We start from the raw sequence: 19,171 nt of genomic DNA on the forward strand, positions 1-19,171 counted from the left end.
CAAATCTTAGAACTAGAGGGAATCTTAGAGATCATCTCAGCAGAAAGGCAGACAAATGGTCCCAAGATAAAACTGACTGAAGCAAGCAGAACTTTATTGGGTTTGGTTTACTTCCCTTGTGCCTTTAGCAGACTGGGCCTCATGCTCCACTCAGGGCAGCACAACACAGATTTGAATGAGAACGAGAATACAAAAAGCTAGGACTTGTGTAGAACCTTATAGCTCTACAAGAGCCCTCTTGATTCTTTGAGATCCGAATCCTGTGTTGTTTCTAAACCAGATGTTAAAGAAGGGCCATATCCACCCCTCTGCCCCCTGACCCATGCCAATCAGCTCTATACAAAGTCTTTGCCATCTCATTTCACGGCAAATGCCGTCTTACCAGCTACTCAAGTCAAACACTTTGGACTTGTCCTTGATTCTACTCCTTTTCTAATGTTCCACACATAATTTTTATTAGAAAATTCTGTTGGTTCTACCTTCAAAATATATCCAGAGTCCACATTGGGTGATATTTAGGAATTACTGGTCATTTTTTACATGATAATCATAAAGAGTCCTTATCTTTCTGTGACACATAATGAAGGGTTTGCAGAAGAAATGACAAGCAATCTGGAATTTGCTTTAAAATAATATTGTGGGTGAGGAATATCAATGAAACAGTATTGACCATGTACTGATAATGTTGAAGCTGGGTGATGAGTACATGGGGTTCATTACACCAGTCACAACACTTCTGTATATGTTTCTTTTTTTCTTTTTCTTTTTCTTTTTTTTTTTTTTTTTTGATTGTATTCGATCTTCACTGCTGTTCACGGGCTTTCTCTGGTTGCAGCAAGCAGGGGCTACTCTTCATTGTGGAGCACGGGCTTCTCATTGCGGTGGCTTCTCTTGTTGCGGAGCACGGGCTTCAGTAGTTGTGGGGCATGGGCTTAGTTGCTCCACAGCATGTGGGATCTTCCCAGACCAGGGATTTATCTTTGGTTGTGTTGGGTCTTTGTTGCTGCGTGCGGGCTTTCTCTAGTTGCAGTGAGTGGGGGCTACTCTTCATTGCGGTGCACGGGCTTCTCATTGCGGTGGCTTCTCTTGTAGCAGAGCACGGACTCTAGTCGCGCAGGCTTCAGTAGTTGTGGCTCACAGGCGCAGTAGTTGTGGCTCACGCGTTTAGTTGCTCCACAGCATGTGGGATATTCCCGGACCAGGGCTCAAACCTGCGTCCCCTGCATTGGCAGGCAGATTCTTAACCACTGCGCCACCAGGGCAGTCCCCTCTATCCCCTCTGTATATGTTTGACGTTTTTCACAATAAACTTTTAAAGGGACAACAAAATGGTAAGGTGTCTGCCCTCCCCTGGCTCCCAAACAATATCAGACCACTTCTTATCACCTGCATTGCTACTACCCTGGTCTGATCCACCAACGACTCTGGCCTACATTATAGATTATAGCATTAACCCCTGACTGGCTTCCTGGCTTCCATCCTTACCTCCCTACAGTCTCAACCCAGCAGCCAGAGGAACCCTGTTTAAAGTGTGTAAGTTAGGTCACTCCTCTACTCAGAGGCCCCAGTGGCTCCCATCTCACTCAGACTAAAATCCACCGTCATCACAAGGCCCCATGAGGCCCCCTACAATCTGGCCTCTGACTTCATCTCCTACTACTCTCCCCCTGGATTAATCTGTGCCAGCCACACTGGCCTCCTGCTGTTTATTTTTTGTTTGTTTCATTTTTATTTTGTTTTTTTAGTGTTTTGTTTCTCCTGCTGTTTCTTTCTTTCTTTTTTTTTTTTTTTAATTGTGGTACGTGGGCCTCTCACTGTTGTGGCCTCTCCCGTTGCGGAGCACAGGCTCCGGATGCGCAGGCCCAGCGGCCATGGCTCACGGGCCCAGCCGCTCCGCGGCATGTGGGATCTTCCCAGACCGGGGCACGAACTCGTGTCCCCTGCATCGGCAGGCGGACTCTCAACCACTGCGCCACCAGGGAAGCCCTCTCCTGCTGTTTCTTGAACAAGAGAGGTACTCTCCTGTCTTAGCACCTTGCATGGACTCTATACAGCTAGTTTATATTATGAACTTTCAAATATATAGGAAAAGCCAAAAGAGTAGTACAGTGATCACCTGTAGAGGCACTAGCTAGATTCAATAATAGTTAATTAACGTTTTGTCACATTTGCTTTATTTCTCTGTGTAGACATGTACACACACACCTATTTTTTGAACCCTTCGAAAGTCAGTTGAAGACATCATGACCTTGAGTTCCTGGTGCCAAGAAATGTCAAGTGCTGGCTCTCGGGGGCTCCACTCAAGGAGTTAATATCCATGTTACCTTGGGTAACTGGACACCCAAGAGAGATGCTGTCTTTTCAGGGAGGACTTATCCATCCTAAATCAGGGAAATCCGCTCATCTGCCCCAGGTTGTTGGGCCTGGAAAATTCCCCAAACCCAAAGATCAATCCTAAAGGCCAAAGAGAGGATGAAAAATGAAAAGGTTTGATTTGCTCAGGCAGGAGTTTGTGGGCCAATTTTTTTTCTCTACCATTTTGATTTCTGAGGATGTGGTACTGTTTGGACAATAAATAATAATAATAAAGAATGTTCCTAAGAGACAACAAATAGCCTTTATTAATAATAATAACAACAACAGAAAGAAGAAACTTCTCAAGAGCCAACAGCTTTTCAGTATATTCCAGGGACTTTCGTAGGGATATGCTCATGTGTTTTTCTTAGCTTTTCTAGCAATGGTGAACATGTATAATTAGTGGTGTGCTGGTAAATCTTAAACATCTAGCTCTCTGGAAAAAATGTGTGTGTGTGTGTGTGTGTGTGTGTGCGTATCTACATAGGTTTATTGTACATTTTACTAATATAAAGGATGTATAGGGCTTCCCTGGTGGTGCAGTGGTTAAGAATCCGCCTGCCAATGCAGGGGACATGGGTACGAGCCCTGGTCCGAGAAGATCCCACATGCCGTGGAGCAGCTAGGCCCATGTGCCACAACTACTGAGCCTGTGCTCTAGAGCCTGCGAGCCACAACTGCTAAGCCTGCATGCCACAACTACTGAAGCCTGCATGCCTAGAGCCCATGCTCAGCAGCAAGAGAAGCCACCGCAGTGAGAAGCCCGTACACCGCAATGAAGAGTAGCCCCTGCTCACCACAACTAGAGAAATGCCGCGAGCAGCAACGAAGACCCAACGCAGCCAAAAATAAATAAAAAAAATAAATAAAAGGATATATAACACAATTTGCAAGTAAGAAAGTAGGCAAGACTCTTTACCGTGAATTCCATATAGCCAGTTGATTCTCACAGAATGTTTTCATTGATTTTTGCCAAACTCTTGTATCCATATCAACCTATCATCATGGTTGCAATTGACAAAGAAATGTAGTTCTGACAAGTGTTGATATTTTTGTTTGCATTAACAAATAAGACAAAAGTGAAATAACCAAGACATATGTTAGAACTTCACTCATTTGTCAATGACATGAACAACTTATTTGCTGAATCAGATAATACTTTTCAAATACTGAGAGAATGTTTCCATATTTTTTTGTACAATTTACAATGTAATGGCTACAAGACACAACACGTTTCTAAGTTTTATCAGCATTTTAACATTTTTCTCCATCAGTTCCTTAACTCTAGACAATCAACAAAACAGTAATCAAGTCCTGATTTGTAGTGTTTACCAATTTCCATAGCCTATTTCAAGCTACCACCATGAACAGGCAGCTGGGAAGAAGTTAGCAGTAGTACACCATTATATAGCATTCCCACCATGAGGATACAGCAGGTGCAAATAACCTCAAGATTATAGATAACAGTAAAATGTAGTAAAATAATTAGGAAGTGATGAGTTTTTAGTATTTATTTATTACCTCTATTGAATATAAGTTACTTAATTGTAAGTTTATATATTAACGTTTAGAATTTTTTTCTAATTGATTATTTTTTTATTGGAATCTAATTGATTTAAAATATTGTGTTAGTTTCTGCTGTACAATGAAGTGAATCAGCTATATGTATACATATTCCCCTCCCTCTTGGACCTCCTTACACCGCCCCCATCCCATCCCACCCGTCTAGGTCATCACAGAGCACCGAGCTGAGATCCCTGTGCTATACAGCAGGTTCCCACTAGCTACCTATTTTACACATGGTAGTGTATACTTCTGTCAAACCTGATCTCCCAATTTATCCCACCCTCCCCTTCGCCCCCTGTGTCCACATGTCCGTTTTCTATGTCTGCGTCTCTATTCCTGCCCTGTAAATAGGTTCATCTGTACCATTTTTCTAGATTCCACATATATGCGTTAATATGCGATATTCCTCTCTTTCTGACTTCATTCTGTATGACAGACTCTAAGTCCATCCATCCACATCTCTACAAATGACCCAATTTCCTTCCTTTTTATGGCTGAGTAATATTCCATTATATATATATATATATGTACCACATCTTCTTTATCCATTCATCAGTTGATGGACATTTAGGTTGCTTCCATTTCCTGGCTATTGTAAATAGTGCTGCAGTGAACATTGGGGTACATGTGACTTTTTTTAAAATTTATTTTTGGCTGCGTTGAGTCTTTGTTGCTACGTGCGGGCTTTCTCTAGTTGTGGCGAGCAGGGGCTACTCTTCGTTGTGGTGTGCAGGCTTCTCATTGTGTGGCTTCTCTTGTCACGGAGCACAGGCTCTAGGGGTACGGGCTTCAGTAGTTGTGGCTTGCGGGCTCTAGAGCTCAGGCTCAGTAGTTGCGGCACACGGGCTTAGTTGCTCCGTGGCATGTGGGATCTTCCCAGACCAGGGCTCGAACCCGTGTCCCCTGCATTGGCAGGCATATTCTTAACCACTGCACCACCAGGGAAGTCCACGTGTGACTTTTTGAATTATGGTTTTCTCCGGGTTATGCCCAATAGTGGGATTGCTGGGTCATATGGTAATTCTATTTTTAGTTTATTAAGGAACCTCCATACTGTTCTCCATAGTGGCTGTATCAATTTACATTTCCACCAGCAGTGCAAGAGGGTTCCCTTTTCTCCACACCCACTCCAGCATTTATTGTTTGTAGATTTTTAAAATTGTGTCACTTCCTCTTCAAGGCTTCTTGTTCAAACACACTGCCTGTAGAATCAGGTCCAAATGCCTGGGCTACCCTTGCAAACCCTCCCCAGTGTGGTCCTAAGCTATTTTCTCAATAGGGGAAAACACGCTAGCTCCCGATTCCCAGGTTTCTATTCCCCGCGACTTCTTTCTTGGAGTCAGACCCACATAGTCACCTGCCACCCGGAGTCTCCTCTTGGACGTCTCCTCAGCATGTCCCAAGTAGAACACATCCTTTTCCTCTCCCTCTCGCCCCCACAGTGCTTCTATTCCTATAGTCAATGATTTTCTTTTTGGCCCTTAAATTTACCCCGTTCTTGTCTCTCTTCATATTATTTGGACACTTTTTTCTTCCAGGAACATTTTTTTTTTCGCTCCATTCTCCTGCATGCCCTTCCCCTATCTGTTTTTTCTGGCGGACTCTCACCCATCCTTCCAGTCTCAGCTGAGATGTTGCTTCCTCTGGGAAACCTCTGGGAAGAGTAGGGGCCCATGGCCCACCATTTCCCTGTTCTTCTCATCATGGAATTTACCACACTGTATTATAATTGTCTATTTAATTGTCTGTCTTTTCCGGGAGACTGCGAGGCCCTAAAGGCTAATCTTGCTCACTGCTGTATCCCCAGTATCTAGCCCAGTAACTGGCACATTGTGGGTGCTGAATGAATGAATGAATGAAAGGTATATCCTGCAGTTCCCCTACAAACCCTTCCCTCCATCTGTCTTGTATCCTTACTGCACACCTTGTACTTTTTCATTTTCAAAAAAAAAAGCCACAGTTTTTGCTTGTGCTTAAGGGGACAAGGTCAGAAAATGTCACGTTCTCAAATTGGAACTAATACAATCAACAATGAATAGATGAGATCAGCCATCTGCAAAATAATCCACTTTAAGGGTTGGTTTGTAAATGTGGTACCAATGAGACAAGGGTGCTTCTCAGGTCTCTATGGTGACCAGCATGTTGCCACAGGCTGGGAATCTGCCAAATATAAAGAAAGCAATAATGTCAATCAACTGTAACCTGATTGCTGGAGATAATGCTGTATAAGCAGGAGGGCCCTGGTTTACATGAGGTCTTGAAAAGATCTGAGCCAAAGAGTGACCCATTTTCTGTGTCTGACTGTCATCAAGTGCTACATGCAGTCCTTTGCAGTTTATAAAGCACCTCTGTGTGTTACCTCAGTGAATCTCCATGATGACCCTGCCAAGTGGGCCTTATTCATCATTTTACAGATGACAAAAATAAAGTTCAGGGAGGTGAGTCAACTTGCCCTAAATCACTCCCTACCACTAACGTCCACACCTTTACTAAGCCCACAGGGAGTGAGAGGTTTATGAACCCAAGGACAGAAATACCTCTAGGGTAGAGACAGAAAGTTCTTTCTGTGACCAGGTGGTCCACCCACCCACTTGGGTTCAGTCTGATTCTGTGCTCAGTTAACAGCTGTTGGCTTTGAAGAGCTTTGGCTCAGGGCCTTGGGAGGGGGGTAGGAGTCGTGTGGGGGAGGATTGCTGCCAGGCCAGTCTTTTGTTCATTCAGCAAACATTTACTGGACAACTACTATGTGCACAACAGTGCTAAGAGATTGGAATACAGTGGTGAATGAGACACAGAACTCCTCCCCAAACTGACGGCCTAATTCCAGGAGCCTGACAAGTAAATGTTTATAAATATGGTGTGATGGATGCTTTGAGAAGGGGAACACAGGGTGCTCTGGGGACCCATAGAAAAGCCATCTACAGTGGTCTGGGGGAGGGTCTAGGAAGGCTTCCCAGGGGAATCGATGCCTGAGCTGGTAACGGAAGGGACTTAGCAATAGAAAAAGGGGCTTGAGGAACCAGAGGATGGGAAGAAAAGAGCTTTCCAGGGTTAGATAAGCAACAGGGACCTACTGTATACCACAGGGAACTAAACTCGATATTACATAATAATGTATAATGGAAAAGGTTCTGAAAAATAATATATATATATATTTATATATATAACTGAATCGCTGTGCTGTACACCTGAAACTTACACAATATTGTAAATCAACTATACTTCAATATAATTTTTTTTTAAAGAATAACTTTCCAGGGAGAGAGTGAAAAAGCTGGGGGGTGGGGTGTGGCGAGAGTTTGTGGCAATGAAAAGAAGGGAAAAGATGTGGTGGGGGGGGTTGTGAGAGGTGAGCCTGGAGAGGGAATCATAAAATCCAAAGTAATATAATAATAACCTCATAATAATAATGTCTAATACAATATAAGAAGATCCACGGTGTTATTAATTGTAATTATTAATCATTAGTTGATTCAATCAATAATAGTTTATATGACTGATACTGCTAAGTTTAAAATCATAAGATCTCACTTGCAGTGAATGATTAAAGCACATCTTCTCAGGGCACGGAGCTCAGTGCATTCCACACACTACCTTCTGTCAGTCTCACAACAAGCCTACCAGGTAGGTGCTGCTATTGTCCTACTTTACAAGTGAGAAAACTGCAGGTCAGAGAGTTTAACAAGTGTACTGAAAGTCGCATTCGCTATTAGGTGGCTGGTCTGACATCAGGATCGAGGTTTAATATCGACTCCAGAAGGCATAAATTATGAATTTGGGATTAACATATACACACTACTATATATAAAATAGATAAACTACAAGGATCTACTGTAGAGCACAGAGAACTATACCGATATTTTATAATAACCTATAAGGGAAAAGAATCTGAAAAAGAATATATAATTATATGTGTGTGTATATATATATATATATATATATATATATATATATATATATATATACATATATATATCACTGTACGGTCTACCTGAAGCTAACACAACATTGTAAATCAACTGTACTTCAATTAAAAACATGTATAGAGGGGCTTCCCTGGTGGCACAGTGGTTAAGAATCCGCCTACCAATGCAGGGGACACGGGTTCGAGCCCTGGTCCGGGAAGATCCCACATGCCGCGGAGCAACTAAGTCCGTGTGCCACAACTACTGAGCCTGCGCCCTAGAGCCTGCGTGCCACAACTACTGAAGCCTGTGCGCCTAGAGCCCGTGCTCCGCAACAAAAGAAGCCACCGCCATGAGATGCCCGCGCACCACAACGAAGAGCAGCCCCCACTCTCTGCAACCAGAGAAAGCCAGTGTGCACCAATGAAGACCCAATGCAGCCAAAAATAAATAAATAAATAAATTTAAAAAAAGAAAAAAGCATGTATATAGACTCCAGAACCTATCCTGGAAAATGGCTTGCCTAATAGCACAGTGCCTCATCACACGTGTATAGGAATTTGGACTTAATCTTTTAATTTATTAATTTATTATTTTTGGCTGCATCGGGTCTTCATTGCTGTGCGTGGGCTTTCTCTAGTTGCAGCGAGCGGCGGCTACTCTTCTTGAGGTGCAGTGGCTCCTCATTGTGGTGGCTTCTTTTGTTGCAGAGTATGGGTTCTAGGCGTGTGGGTTTCAGTAATTGTGACACGTGGGCTTAGTAGTTGTGGCTTGCAGGCTCTGTACTTGTGGCACACAGGCTTAGTTGCTCCGTGGCATGTGGGATCTTCCCGGGCCAGGGCTCGAATCCATGTCCCCTGCGTTGGCAGGCGGATTCTTAACCACTGCGCCACCAGGGAAGTCCTGGACTTAATCTTAAGAGAAAGTCATAGAAGAGTTTTAGGCAGAGAAGAGACACCCAGATTTTGTTTTCAAAAGCTCACCCTGGGGCTTCCCTGGTGGCGCAGTGGTTGAGAGTCCGCCTGCCGATGCAGGGGACACAGGTTCGTGCCCCAGTCCGGGAAGATCCCACATGCCGCGCAGCGGCTGGGCCTGTGAGCCATGGCCGCTGAGCCTGCACGTCTGGAGCCTGTGCTCCGCAACGGGAGAGGCCACAACAGTGAGAGGCCCGTGTACCGCAAAAAAAAAAAAAAAAAAAAAAAAAAGCTCACCCTGGCTGCGGGGTGGAAGATGGACTGGAAGGGAGGTAATAGAGGCAGAGAGGGCAGGGGAAGGCTTTGCTTTCTACTTCCTCTCTCAAATGGTGGTGGCTTGGACTGGGGAAGTGGTGGTGGGGATGGAGAGAAGGCAGTGGATTCATGAGATACGTAGGAGGTAACACTGACAGGCCCTGGTGCCTGATAGGATGTGGGGAGTGAGGGCAAGAAAACTTTGAGGATGCCTCCTGGGGCTCTGGCTTAAGCAAATGGATAAATCGAGAAGCAATTCCTCAAGAAGAGGAGCACTAGAGGAGGAAGAGGTTTCAGGGAAGAAGACACCCATGCAGTTCACACTGCAGGTAGAGCACCAAGTGGTCCAAGAGGCAGCTGGACAGATAGTTCTAGAGCCCAGAGAAGAGGTGTGGATCAGGCATCAGGAAAAAGAAGGCATCAGCCATGGAGGGATGAGGTCTCTCAGGTGCGCACAGTGAGCAAGGCAAGGGCAGATGTACCCCACCCGTTTGTAGGAGAACCAAGGGTAAAGGGGCTGCAGGGAACAGCGAAGAGTGGGCTTGCTCTTCTGGGAGGAGACAGCGGGCAGACCTGAGGTAGATTAGAGACTTCAACTTCTTGAACTGAAAGGACCTTTGGAAGGTATTTAGTTCAAATCTCTCTCTCAATTATAGATGCCTCCGCAAAGAGGGACACTGGGCAGCCCCACTGCCAATTTGAGCACTCATGTATTTTGTAGCAAGGATGAGGGCTGGGGGGCTGGGTCTTCAGCCATGGGGAGGGCTACTGAGGGCCAATCCCACTCCCTCAACCCATCCCAGTCCCCCTTGGGATACAAGGCTCTCACCTGTGTGACAAGGGTTTGATCCAACTGTTTGAAGAGACAGTATAGCATAGTGGTTTAGCACACGGCCTTTTTTAAAAAAATAGCTCAGTCTCTCTCTTTTTGGTTTTTTAAATTAATTAATTAATTTATTTTTGGCTGCGTTGGGTCTTCATTGCTGCGTGCGGTCTTTTTCTAGTTGTGGCGAACGGGGGCTACTGTTTGTTGCAGTGTGCGGGCTTCTCGTTGCGGTGGCTTCTCTTATTGCGGAGCACGGGCTCTAGGTGCACAGGCTTTAGTAGTTGTGGCACACGGGCTCAGTAGTTGTGGCCTGTGGGCTCTAGAGCACAGGCTCAGTAGTTGTGGTGCACGGGCTTAGTTGCTCCACGGCATGTGGGATCTTCCTGGACCAGAGCTCGAACCCGTGTCACCTGCACTGGCAGGCGGATTCTTAACCACTGTACCACCAGGGAAGTCCCAGTCTCTCTTTTTAAAAATTTATTTTTATTATTTTTTAAATCTTTAATTCAAGTATAGTTGATTTACAGTGTTGTGTTAGTTTCTGGTGTACAGCAAAGTGATTCAGTTATACATATATACATTTTTTTCATATTCTTTTCCATTATGGTTTATTACAGGAAACTGAGTATAATTCCCTGTGCTATACAGTAGGACCTTGTTGTTAAGCATATGGCCTTTACAGCAAGACTGCCTGCGTTCAAAACCTCCACCAGCATTCACTAGCTGTGTGACGTTGGGCAAGTCAGTTTACCTCCTAACGCGATTCTCAGCTTTCCTATCTGTAAAAGGGGATAATAATTGTACCAACCTCATAGCGTTTGTTGTGAGGATAAAATGAACTAGAACAGGGACTTCCCTGGTGGCACAGTGGTTAAGAATCTGCCTGCCAATGCAGGGGACATGGGTTAAAGCCCTGGCCCAGGAAGATCCCACATGCCGTGGAACAACTAAGCCCATGAGCCACAACTACTGAGCCTGTGCACCACAACTACTGAAGCCCATGTGCCTAGAGCCTGTGCTCCACAACAAGAGAAGCCACTGCAATGAGAAGCCTGCTCACCACAACGAAGAGTAGCGCCCACTCACCACAACTAGAGAAAGCCCATGTGCAGCAAGGAAGACCCAACACAGCCAAAAATAAATAAATAAATAAATAAATAAATATATATATATATATATTTAAAAAAAATGAACTAGAACATTCCCTGGCAGGTAGTAAACTCTATTGAATGTTAGCTGATCCTGGCCAACAAGAATGTATCTGACCCATTATAGTTTCCAAATCCAAATTCTCCAGGGCCCAATTGCTCAATAAAAATGCTTAGGGCAGGACTTCCCTGGTGGTGCAGTGGTTAAGAATCTGCCTGCCAACGCAAGGGACATGGGTTTGAACCCTGGTCCAGGAAGAGCCCACATGCCGCAGAGCAACTAAGCCTGTGCGCCACAACTACAGAGCCTGCACTCTAGAGCCCACAAGCCACAACTACTGAAGTCCACGTGCCTAGATCCTGTGCTCTGCAACAAGAGAAGCCACCGCAATGAGAAGACCGCACACCATAATGAAGAGGGTAGCCCCCCGCTCCTTGCAACTAGAGAAAGCCCGTGCACAGCAACGAAGACCCAACGCAGCCAAAAATAAATTAATTTTTTTAAATGTTTAAAAAAATGCTTAGGGCATTCGTATAGCAGGAACAACAACAAAAGTGTTTGAGGAAAGGATATGATAGCTGATATTTCAAGAGACTCCATCAAAGGAGTCATCACAGGAAAAATCTGAACTTGGTTGGACTTTCCCTTTTTACATTCTGTGATAAGTTCTACTCTGAATCACCTACTGAGAGCAGTAGTATTGAGCGTAGATTTGGTGGGGGGTGGTTTACAGGTAGAATCTACATCTTTTCAGTAGTTAGAGCCTCTGGATCATAGTCTCATATAATCCCATTTGAGCCTCTCCTCAAGCCTGCGAGGGAAGTGTCATTTATATCTTTCTTTGTAGAGCTAGAAAATAAGGCTCAGAGAGGTCAAGAACCTTGGCCCAAGTTCACACAATGAATAGGGATGGGGCTGGATGGAAACCCAGGCAGTCTGTTGCCTGAGCCTCCCATGAAGTGGAGGGTTGGTGTTTGTGGTTCTGGAGAGGGGTTCCTCGGCATGGGCCTATTGGTCCCATGTAAGGGGAATTCATGTTTTCATGCAAGGAGTAAGGGAGTAAGGAGGCCCTGGTGGTAGGCCCCAGGCCAGGGTGATTCAGGCAGAAGGCAAAGATGGCTCTTTTGGAAAGCCCCCTCCTTGGGGGCCATATGTTCACAATCAGTATGTGTACCACTGGGGTGGGAGGGGTGGGCTGTCCTGGTCAGTGGCCAAGCCAGATGTTTGTCATGTGACTCCCCACAGCGCAGAGCTCACTACCCCTCATCATGTGGGAATTTGTGTGCCATAGCCCCAATCAGCTTCATCCCTTAATTCAGAAGGTTTCAAAGATCCTCTGGGCCGAGGCTGGCCCAAGGCAGAGCCAGGGAGGAAGAAGGCTGGCCTCCCATCCTCTCACAACTCCCTGTTGGGGCCCATTTCCTCGCACATGACTTTCTTTCCCTCACACTCTTTCTATGCCCAGATGCTCCCTGTCCTCCTGCAGCTTTCCCCACCGTAGGACGTCTACTAAGGCCTGCCTGGCCATTGGCTCCATTTCACCCTGCCTGTTGTGAAGGATGAATCCCTTTGCCCCTCTTTTCCTCCTAACAAAGCCCCACTCATCCTTACAGTCGCCTCCAATGTTGGTTGGCCCTCCTATGAAGCTTCTTCAGCTTCCCCAGAAAGGGAAGGGCAGAGGGGCAAGTGCTCAGGGAGCACGTACTCTGTGCCAGCTGTAGCCCTGGGGGTTTTACATACCTCACCTCATTCAATCTTCACAGCAGCCCTGTGAGGTTCTACAGGTAAAGGATCCCGGGTTCGGTGATGGAAAGCAACCTGCCCAAGGTCCCACAGCCGAGGAGGGCAGGGATCTGGCGCAATTTAACTCCCAAGTCCCTATGAACTTGAACTTTCTCTGGATTATACCGCACTGCCTGTCCCAGGACACGTTCTTCCTTGATCACCTTTAACTCCTTTCTTTTTATCCTACCACATGTCCAATCCATCAGCAAATCCCATTGGCTCTACCTTCAAAGTATATCCAGAATCTACCACTTCACCATCTCCACAGGCACCACCCTGGTCTAAGCTCCCATCATCTTTCACCTGGATTACTACAGTGGTACCCTAAGTGCTCCTTTGCCCCCCCTCCCACAGTGCTCCTAACTGCTTCACCCTTGCCCCTCACCACCCTCCGCCTCAACACACACACAGTCTATTTACCACGCAGAAGCTAGAGGGAGCCCATTAAAACACAAGTCAAATCATGTGTCTTCAACTCAAAATCCTGACCTGGCTCTTGTTTCACTTACAGTGTTCGTCCTTATGTTGGCCTACATGGCCTGTGTGCTCTGTTTCTGCCTCTCTCCTAACCCTCTCTCCCTTGCACACTCTGCTCTGGCTATTCTGGACTCACTCCTGCTCCTCCGGATATACCAGACATGCTCTTGTTTCAGGGCCTTTGTATATACTGTTTCTTCTGCCTGGAACATTCTTGGAAATCTGCACAGCTTGCTGCCTCACTTCTTTCAAGTCTTCATTCAAATGATACCTTCTCAGTGAGACTTTCACCATCACCCTGTTTAAAATTTTCCACCCCTGCCCTACCAACGCTTCCTGTTCCTACTTGCCTGTTTCATTTTTCTCCCTTGTTTGCACTTATCACCAACTGTGATGGCTCATTTTATGTGTCAACTTGACTGGGCCACGGGGGTGCCCAGATATTTGGCTAAACATTATCTCTGGGTGTGTCTGTGAGGGTGTTTCTGAATGAGATTAACATTTGAAACCGGTAGACCTGAGAAAAGCAGATTGCCCTCTCCAATGTGAATGGGCCTCACCCAATCCATTGAAAGCCTGAATATGATAAAAGTTTGAGGAAGAAAGAAATCCTTTCTCTCTGCATGAGGGATATCAGTTCCCTCTTGCCTTTGGACTTGGACTGGAACTTATACTGTCGGTTCTCCTGGCTCAGGCCTTTGGACTTGGACTGGAACTATCTATACCATTGGCTCTCCTGGGGCTCCAGCTTGCCCACTGCACGTCTTGGACTTCTCAAGCCTCCAAAATTGCTTGAGCCAATTCCTTATAGTAAATCTCTTTATGTATATATACACATCCTATTGGTTCTGTTTCTCTGGAGAACCCAGACAAATACACCAACCAACAGTATACTTTCATTATTTAAAAAAAAAATTGTTGGTCTCCCTCCACGCCAACGTAAACTTCATGAAGGCAGGGATTTATGTCTGTTTTGTTCACTGCTGTATCCTCAGCACAATGCCTGGTACTTAATAAATATATGTTGAATGAATAATGGCCCTTATAATTGTACCTTGTTTGTGTGTCTTGTGTATGTGCATGTGTGTGTGTGTGTCTCCCAGGAGTCTGTGACATACTCCACCACAGAGTGGCCATTGCAGCCCTAATGCCAGGCAAAGTGTCCACCACCAAAAGTGCCCAGTACATATTGAATGAAATGCCTTGATATGATCCATCCAGAATGTTGAGCTTCCAGAACCAAACAGGTGCGGACAAAGAATGTTGCCTGCCATTCCAGTAAACATCAAATGTTGCCGCCATCAAGCCGTCAGCCACTGCAGCCTCCCCCCACATGCACCCCTTCAAGGTGCACCCTGAGGGGAATTCAAATGGAGAAAAACAGAAAACATTCCTTTGCTTTGGATACTGACTGGCCTTAGATAGTTAAGATGCATATCTAAGGAAGAATTTCAATGACCACAGACTCTTGCATCTACTCATACGTAGAAAAAGCACTAAAATCATTAACTGAGATAGCTGATCCTCATGACTAGCAGTAACTTTTCCCAAGATGTATGCTTGACATTATGTATTCCCCAGGCCAAAAAAAAAAAAAAAAATTCCTGTGTATTCTGGCTCCTCCCCTACCTCTTTAGGAGCAGCTCCTGAGAGCTGTGTGAGAGGCTGACTCCCGGGCTACAGTCCTCAGTAAGGTCCCCCTCCCGCTCCCCCCCACCCCCCCAAACTTAACTTGAAACCGTTAGGTTGTGTGTTTTTCTTCAATGGGCACAGGACAGAGCCCTCCTCAGTACCCTCCTCAGTACCGAGTGCAGGAAGACTCCCTCTCTGTTTCCCCCACCCCGCCCCAAACCCCAACCTCGGCTCGGCCACCTCCACCCGGCCTCCCTCCCTCCCTTCCTTGCCTCTTCCCTCCCTTCCCCCAGCCAAGCCCTCCGCGCCCGCCCGGGTACAGGCGATTATCTGGGGGTGGTAATTATTGCGAGTAAATTGGAAGTTGTTTTGCCCAGGGCCGTGTCTCACGCAGGTCGATTTGTATGCTTCCTGGGCACTTGTGACAATCCAGAAATGCCATAGCAACGGCCCCAGCGCCACCGGGCTCCGGGCGGCCGGCAGGGCCAGGGGCACAGCCGCACTCCCAGGCCGGCCTCCCGGAGCCTCGGTTTCCCCGTTGCTACCACCGGATGTTATACTAACCCGCACGCGGGCTGTCGTGGGGCAGAAACAAGATAATGGCTGGAACAGTTTGTACAACTGTAAATCGAGGGCCGGTTATGAGAACAATGATTATTCTTCTCTGTGGGATTGTCTCCTTTCCCATTTATTTCTCCCCGCCTTTCTGCGGCTCCCCCTGCCGCCTCGCCCCCGCCCGGAGCCAGCGCCTGCCAGATTCCCCCGCCGCCGCAGGAGCGAGGGCCCTGCTGGCCCGCCTTTGTTCAGTGCAAAAATCACGGCCCCTGAACACCTTTTGGCTATGAGGCCCACAGAGACACTGCCAGCTCATCCCGCGGGGGCCAAGCCACTGATTAAATTGTATTCACTCTGCCTTTCGGTCATTCAGATGGGCTGGGACTAGGCCAGCTGGAATTAGTGACAAATTTGAAGCAGAGAATATCGACAAAGAAAGGACGTTTTATTGCCTGCAGTGACACGCGATAATTCAAAGGAGGCTCCCAGAGTGTTTCCAAGGAGAGATTTAGTTAGGGAATAAATAAGACTTTTGCTAATTATTTGGATAGACGCAGACCTTAAAGTCCTTAAAATCAGTTTTGTTCCTTCCAAGGAGATGGAAAACAACCCTTCCTTCTCCAATCGCCTCCTCTGTATCTAAATCTGAGATCCTGACCAAAAGAAGGCTTTGAAAACAAGAAAGCACTGTTGAACTATTCATTCATTCCAAACATTTTTTAAGCACCTACTATGTGCCAGAACTATTTCGGGTATTGGACATCCAGATATGGAGCTAATGTTCTAGAGGAGGAACAGACAGTATGGAAGTAAACAGAAAGGAGATAAGTTTAAATAGTAGTAAGGGCTCTAAAGGATATAAACAGGAAGGTCTCAAGGGAGAGGTGGCTGAGATTGAAATGATAAGGAGCCAGCCATACTAAGATTTTAGGGGAAGGTGTTCCTGGCAGAGGGAATAGCAAATGTAAAGACCCTCTGTGGAAATGGGCTTGGTAGTTCCCAGAAAGCCAATGTGGTTGAGGTGAAATGAACAAACAAGATGAGATTCGGACAGGCCAGGTCACTAGGGATTTGCAGGCCACAGTAAGGAGTTTGGATGGTATTTTCAGTGCATTGTGAAGTCACTGAAAGGTCTTAAGCGAAGGCGTGATGTGATCTGGTTTATATTTTTTAAAAAGATTATTGGCTGCTGTTTGAAGAACGGATTAGATTTTCCTAATAAGAAAAATGGACTGGGAGACAGGAATAGGAGTACAGGGGCTGGTTAGGAAGCCATTGGTAAATGCCAGGTGGCTTAGGCTTGGGTGCTTGCAGTTGGGTGGGGAGAGGTGGAGAGCTTCAGGATGTATTTTGAAGACAGAGCCCACTGGGCTTGGTGATGGATTAGATGAGGGACAGGGAAGAGACAACGCTTCTAGTTTCTGGGTTTGGGACTTGAGCAAATGAGTGGATGGTGTTGTCATATATAGAGACGGGGAAGACTTGAGCAGATGAGGTTTGAGGGTTGGGAATCGATACTTCTCTTTTGGATGTTTTCAGTGTGAGATCTCAGGGATGCCTTGGTATAGGAGTCTCGGGCTCAAGTGAGAGGTTTGGACCTAAGAAAGATATGTGGGAGTCCTTAATATTTAGCTAAGAGTTCTGGGAATTCTTGGTGATTTGTTCAAAGCTAACAATAAGCTAGAACAGAGATGGGGGATGGGGGTGGGGATAAATGCCTCCCTCCCTGCCTCCAAAACAATACCCTTGCCCTCCACTTGAATGCCCTTGACCTGTCTCAGTGAAGACTTTCTCTCAGGGGAGATGCAAAATAAAACTATCAGGTGTGCCTTTTTAATAGTCAGAAAGGTGAAGATCAGAAGGTTGCAAAACACTGTTAGCAAAGATGTGGGGAGACAGCACCCTCATATATTGTTCATGCGAATGTAAGTTTGCCCATCCCTTATGGAGGGCAATTTAGCAGGTTCTATCAAAATGAGAAAGACACATACACTCTGACCCAACAATTCCACTTTTAGGAAATTATCCTACAGATATACTCACACATATTCACAGAAATGCATATACCAGGATATTTATTGCCGCAATGTTTGTGATAGCAAAAGATTGGAAAAAATATCCATCAACGAGACTGGACAAATAAATTAAAATGGACTCTTACAATGGCATATACGCAGCCATTAAAACAAAGGAAGCTCTTGATGTTTTTATTTACTATTTTTTAATTGAGATGAAATTCACATAACATTAACTTCACTCATTTTAAAGTGTAAAATTCAGTGTCTTTATGTTTGTTTGGTTTTTTTTTTTGCCGTACACGGGCCTCTCCCGTTGCAGAGCACAGGCTCCGGACACGCAGGCTCAGCGGCCGTGGCTCACGGGCCCAGCCGCTCCGCGGCATGTGGGATCTTCCCGGACCAGGTCACGAACCCGTGTCCCCTGCATCGGCAGGCGGACTCTCAACCACTGTGCCACCAGAGAAACACTGTTTTTTTTTTTTTTTAACATCTTTATCAGAGTATAATTGCTTTACAATGCTGTGTTAATTTCTGCTGTATAACAAAGTGAATCAGCTATAAGTATACATATATCCCCATATCCCCTCCCTCTTGTGTCTCCCTCCCACCCTCCCTATCCCACCCCTCTAGGTGGTCACAAAGCACCGAGCTGATCTCCCCGTGCGATGCACCTGCTTTCTACTAGCTATCTATTTTACATTTGGTAGTGTATATATGTCCATGCCACTCTCTCACTTCGTCCCAGCTTACCCTTCCCCCTCCCCGTGTCCTCAAGTCAGTTCTCTATGTCTGCGTCTTTATTCCTGTCCTACCCCTAGGTTCATCAGAACCTTTTTTTTTTTTGATTCCATATATATGTGTTAGCATACGGTATTTGTTTTTCTCTTTCTGACTTACTTCACTCCGTATGACAGACTCTAGGTCCATCCACCTCACTACAAATAACTTAATTTCATTTCTTTTTATGGCTAATATTCCATTGTATATATGTGCCACATCTTCTTTATCCATTCATCTGTGGATGGACACTTAGGTTACTTCCATGTCCTGGCTATTGTATATAGAGCTGCAGTGAACATTGTGGTACATGACTCTTTTTGAATTATGGTTTTCTCAGGGTGTCTTTATGTTTTTATGTGAAACACTGTCCAAGATATATTGGTAAGTGCCTACCCTCACTCACCTTCGGTTCCCACCTCTGCTGGTGATAGTGGGAGGGACTTTTTCCAATGGGTATCTTTGAAAAGCCTCCATGACTCAGGACGCTGAGAGGGTTTGTTGCTAGGGAAAGGTGGCGGTAATATATTAATCAGTGGTTCTCAGACTGCTGCACATTAGTGTCACCTGGGGAGATTTTTAAAATGCCCTTGCCCAGGCCCCACCTCTAGAGATTTTTGATTTAATTAGTCAGGGGTGGGGCCTGGGCATGATTTTTTTAAATTGAGGTGTAATTAACACATGGTAAACTGCATAGGTCTTTTTTAAAATTTATTTTTATTTATTTATTTTTGGCTGTGTTGGGTCTTCTTTTCTTTTTTTTTCTTTTTTTTTTTTTTTTCTTTTTGCGGTATGCGGGCCTCTCACTGTTGTGGCCTCTCCCGTTGCGGAGCACAGGCTCCGGATGCGCAGGCCCAGTGGCCATGGCTCATGGGCCCAGCCGCTCCGCGGCATATG

General features: G+C 45.6%; 1 protein-coding gene across 1 annotated transcript in view; it reads right to left on the reverse strand.

Annotated features, from left to right (window-relative positions):
• Positions 1 to 5,991: 5,991 nt before the first annotated feature.
• Positions 5,992 to 19,171, reverse strand: part of PIN4 (peptidylprolyl cis/trans isomerase, NIMA-interacting 4) — a 98,159-nt gene continuing 84,979 nt past the window's right edge. Inside the window, exon 4 of the mRNA XM_060087425.1 lies at positions 5,992 to 6,081. Within this exon, the coding sequence (XP_059943408.1) occupies positions 5,992 to 6,081 (90 nt within the window). The remainder of the gene's footprint in view (positions 6,082 to 19,171) is intronic.

The sequence above is a fragment of the Mesoplodon densirostris genome, chromosome X, assembly GCF_025265405.1.
Source record: "Mesoplodon densirostris isolate mMesDen1 chromosome X, mMesDen1 primary haplotype, whole genome shotgun sequence".
In the NCBI taxonomy this organism is placed as follows: Eukaryota; Metazoa; Chordata; class Mammalia; order Artiodactyla; family Ziphiidae; genus Mesoplodon; species Mesoplodon densirostris.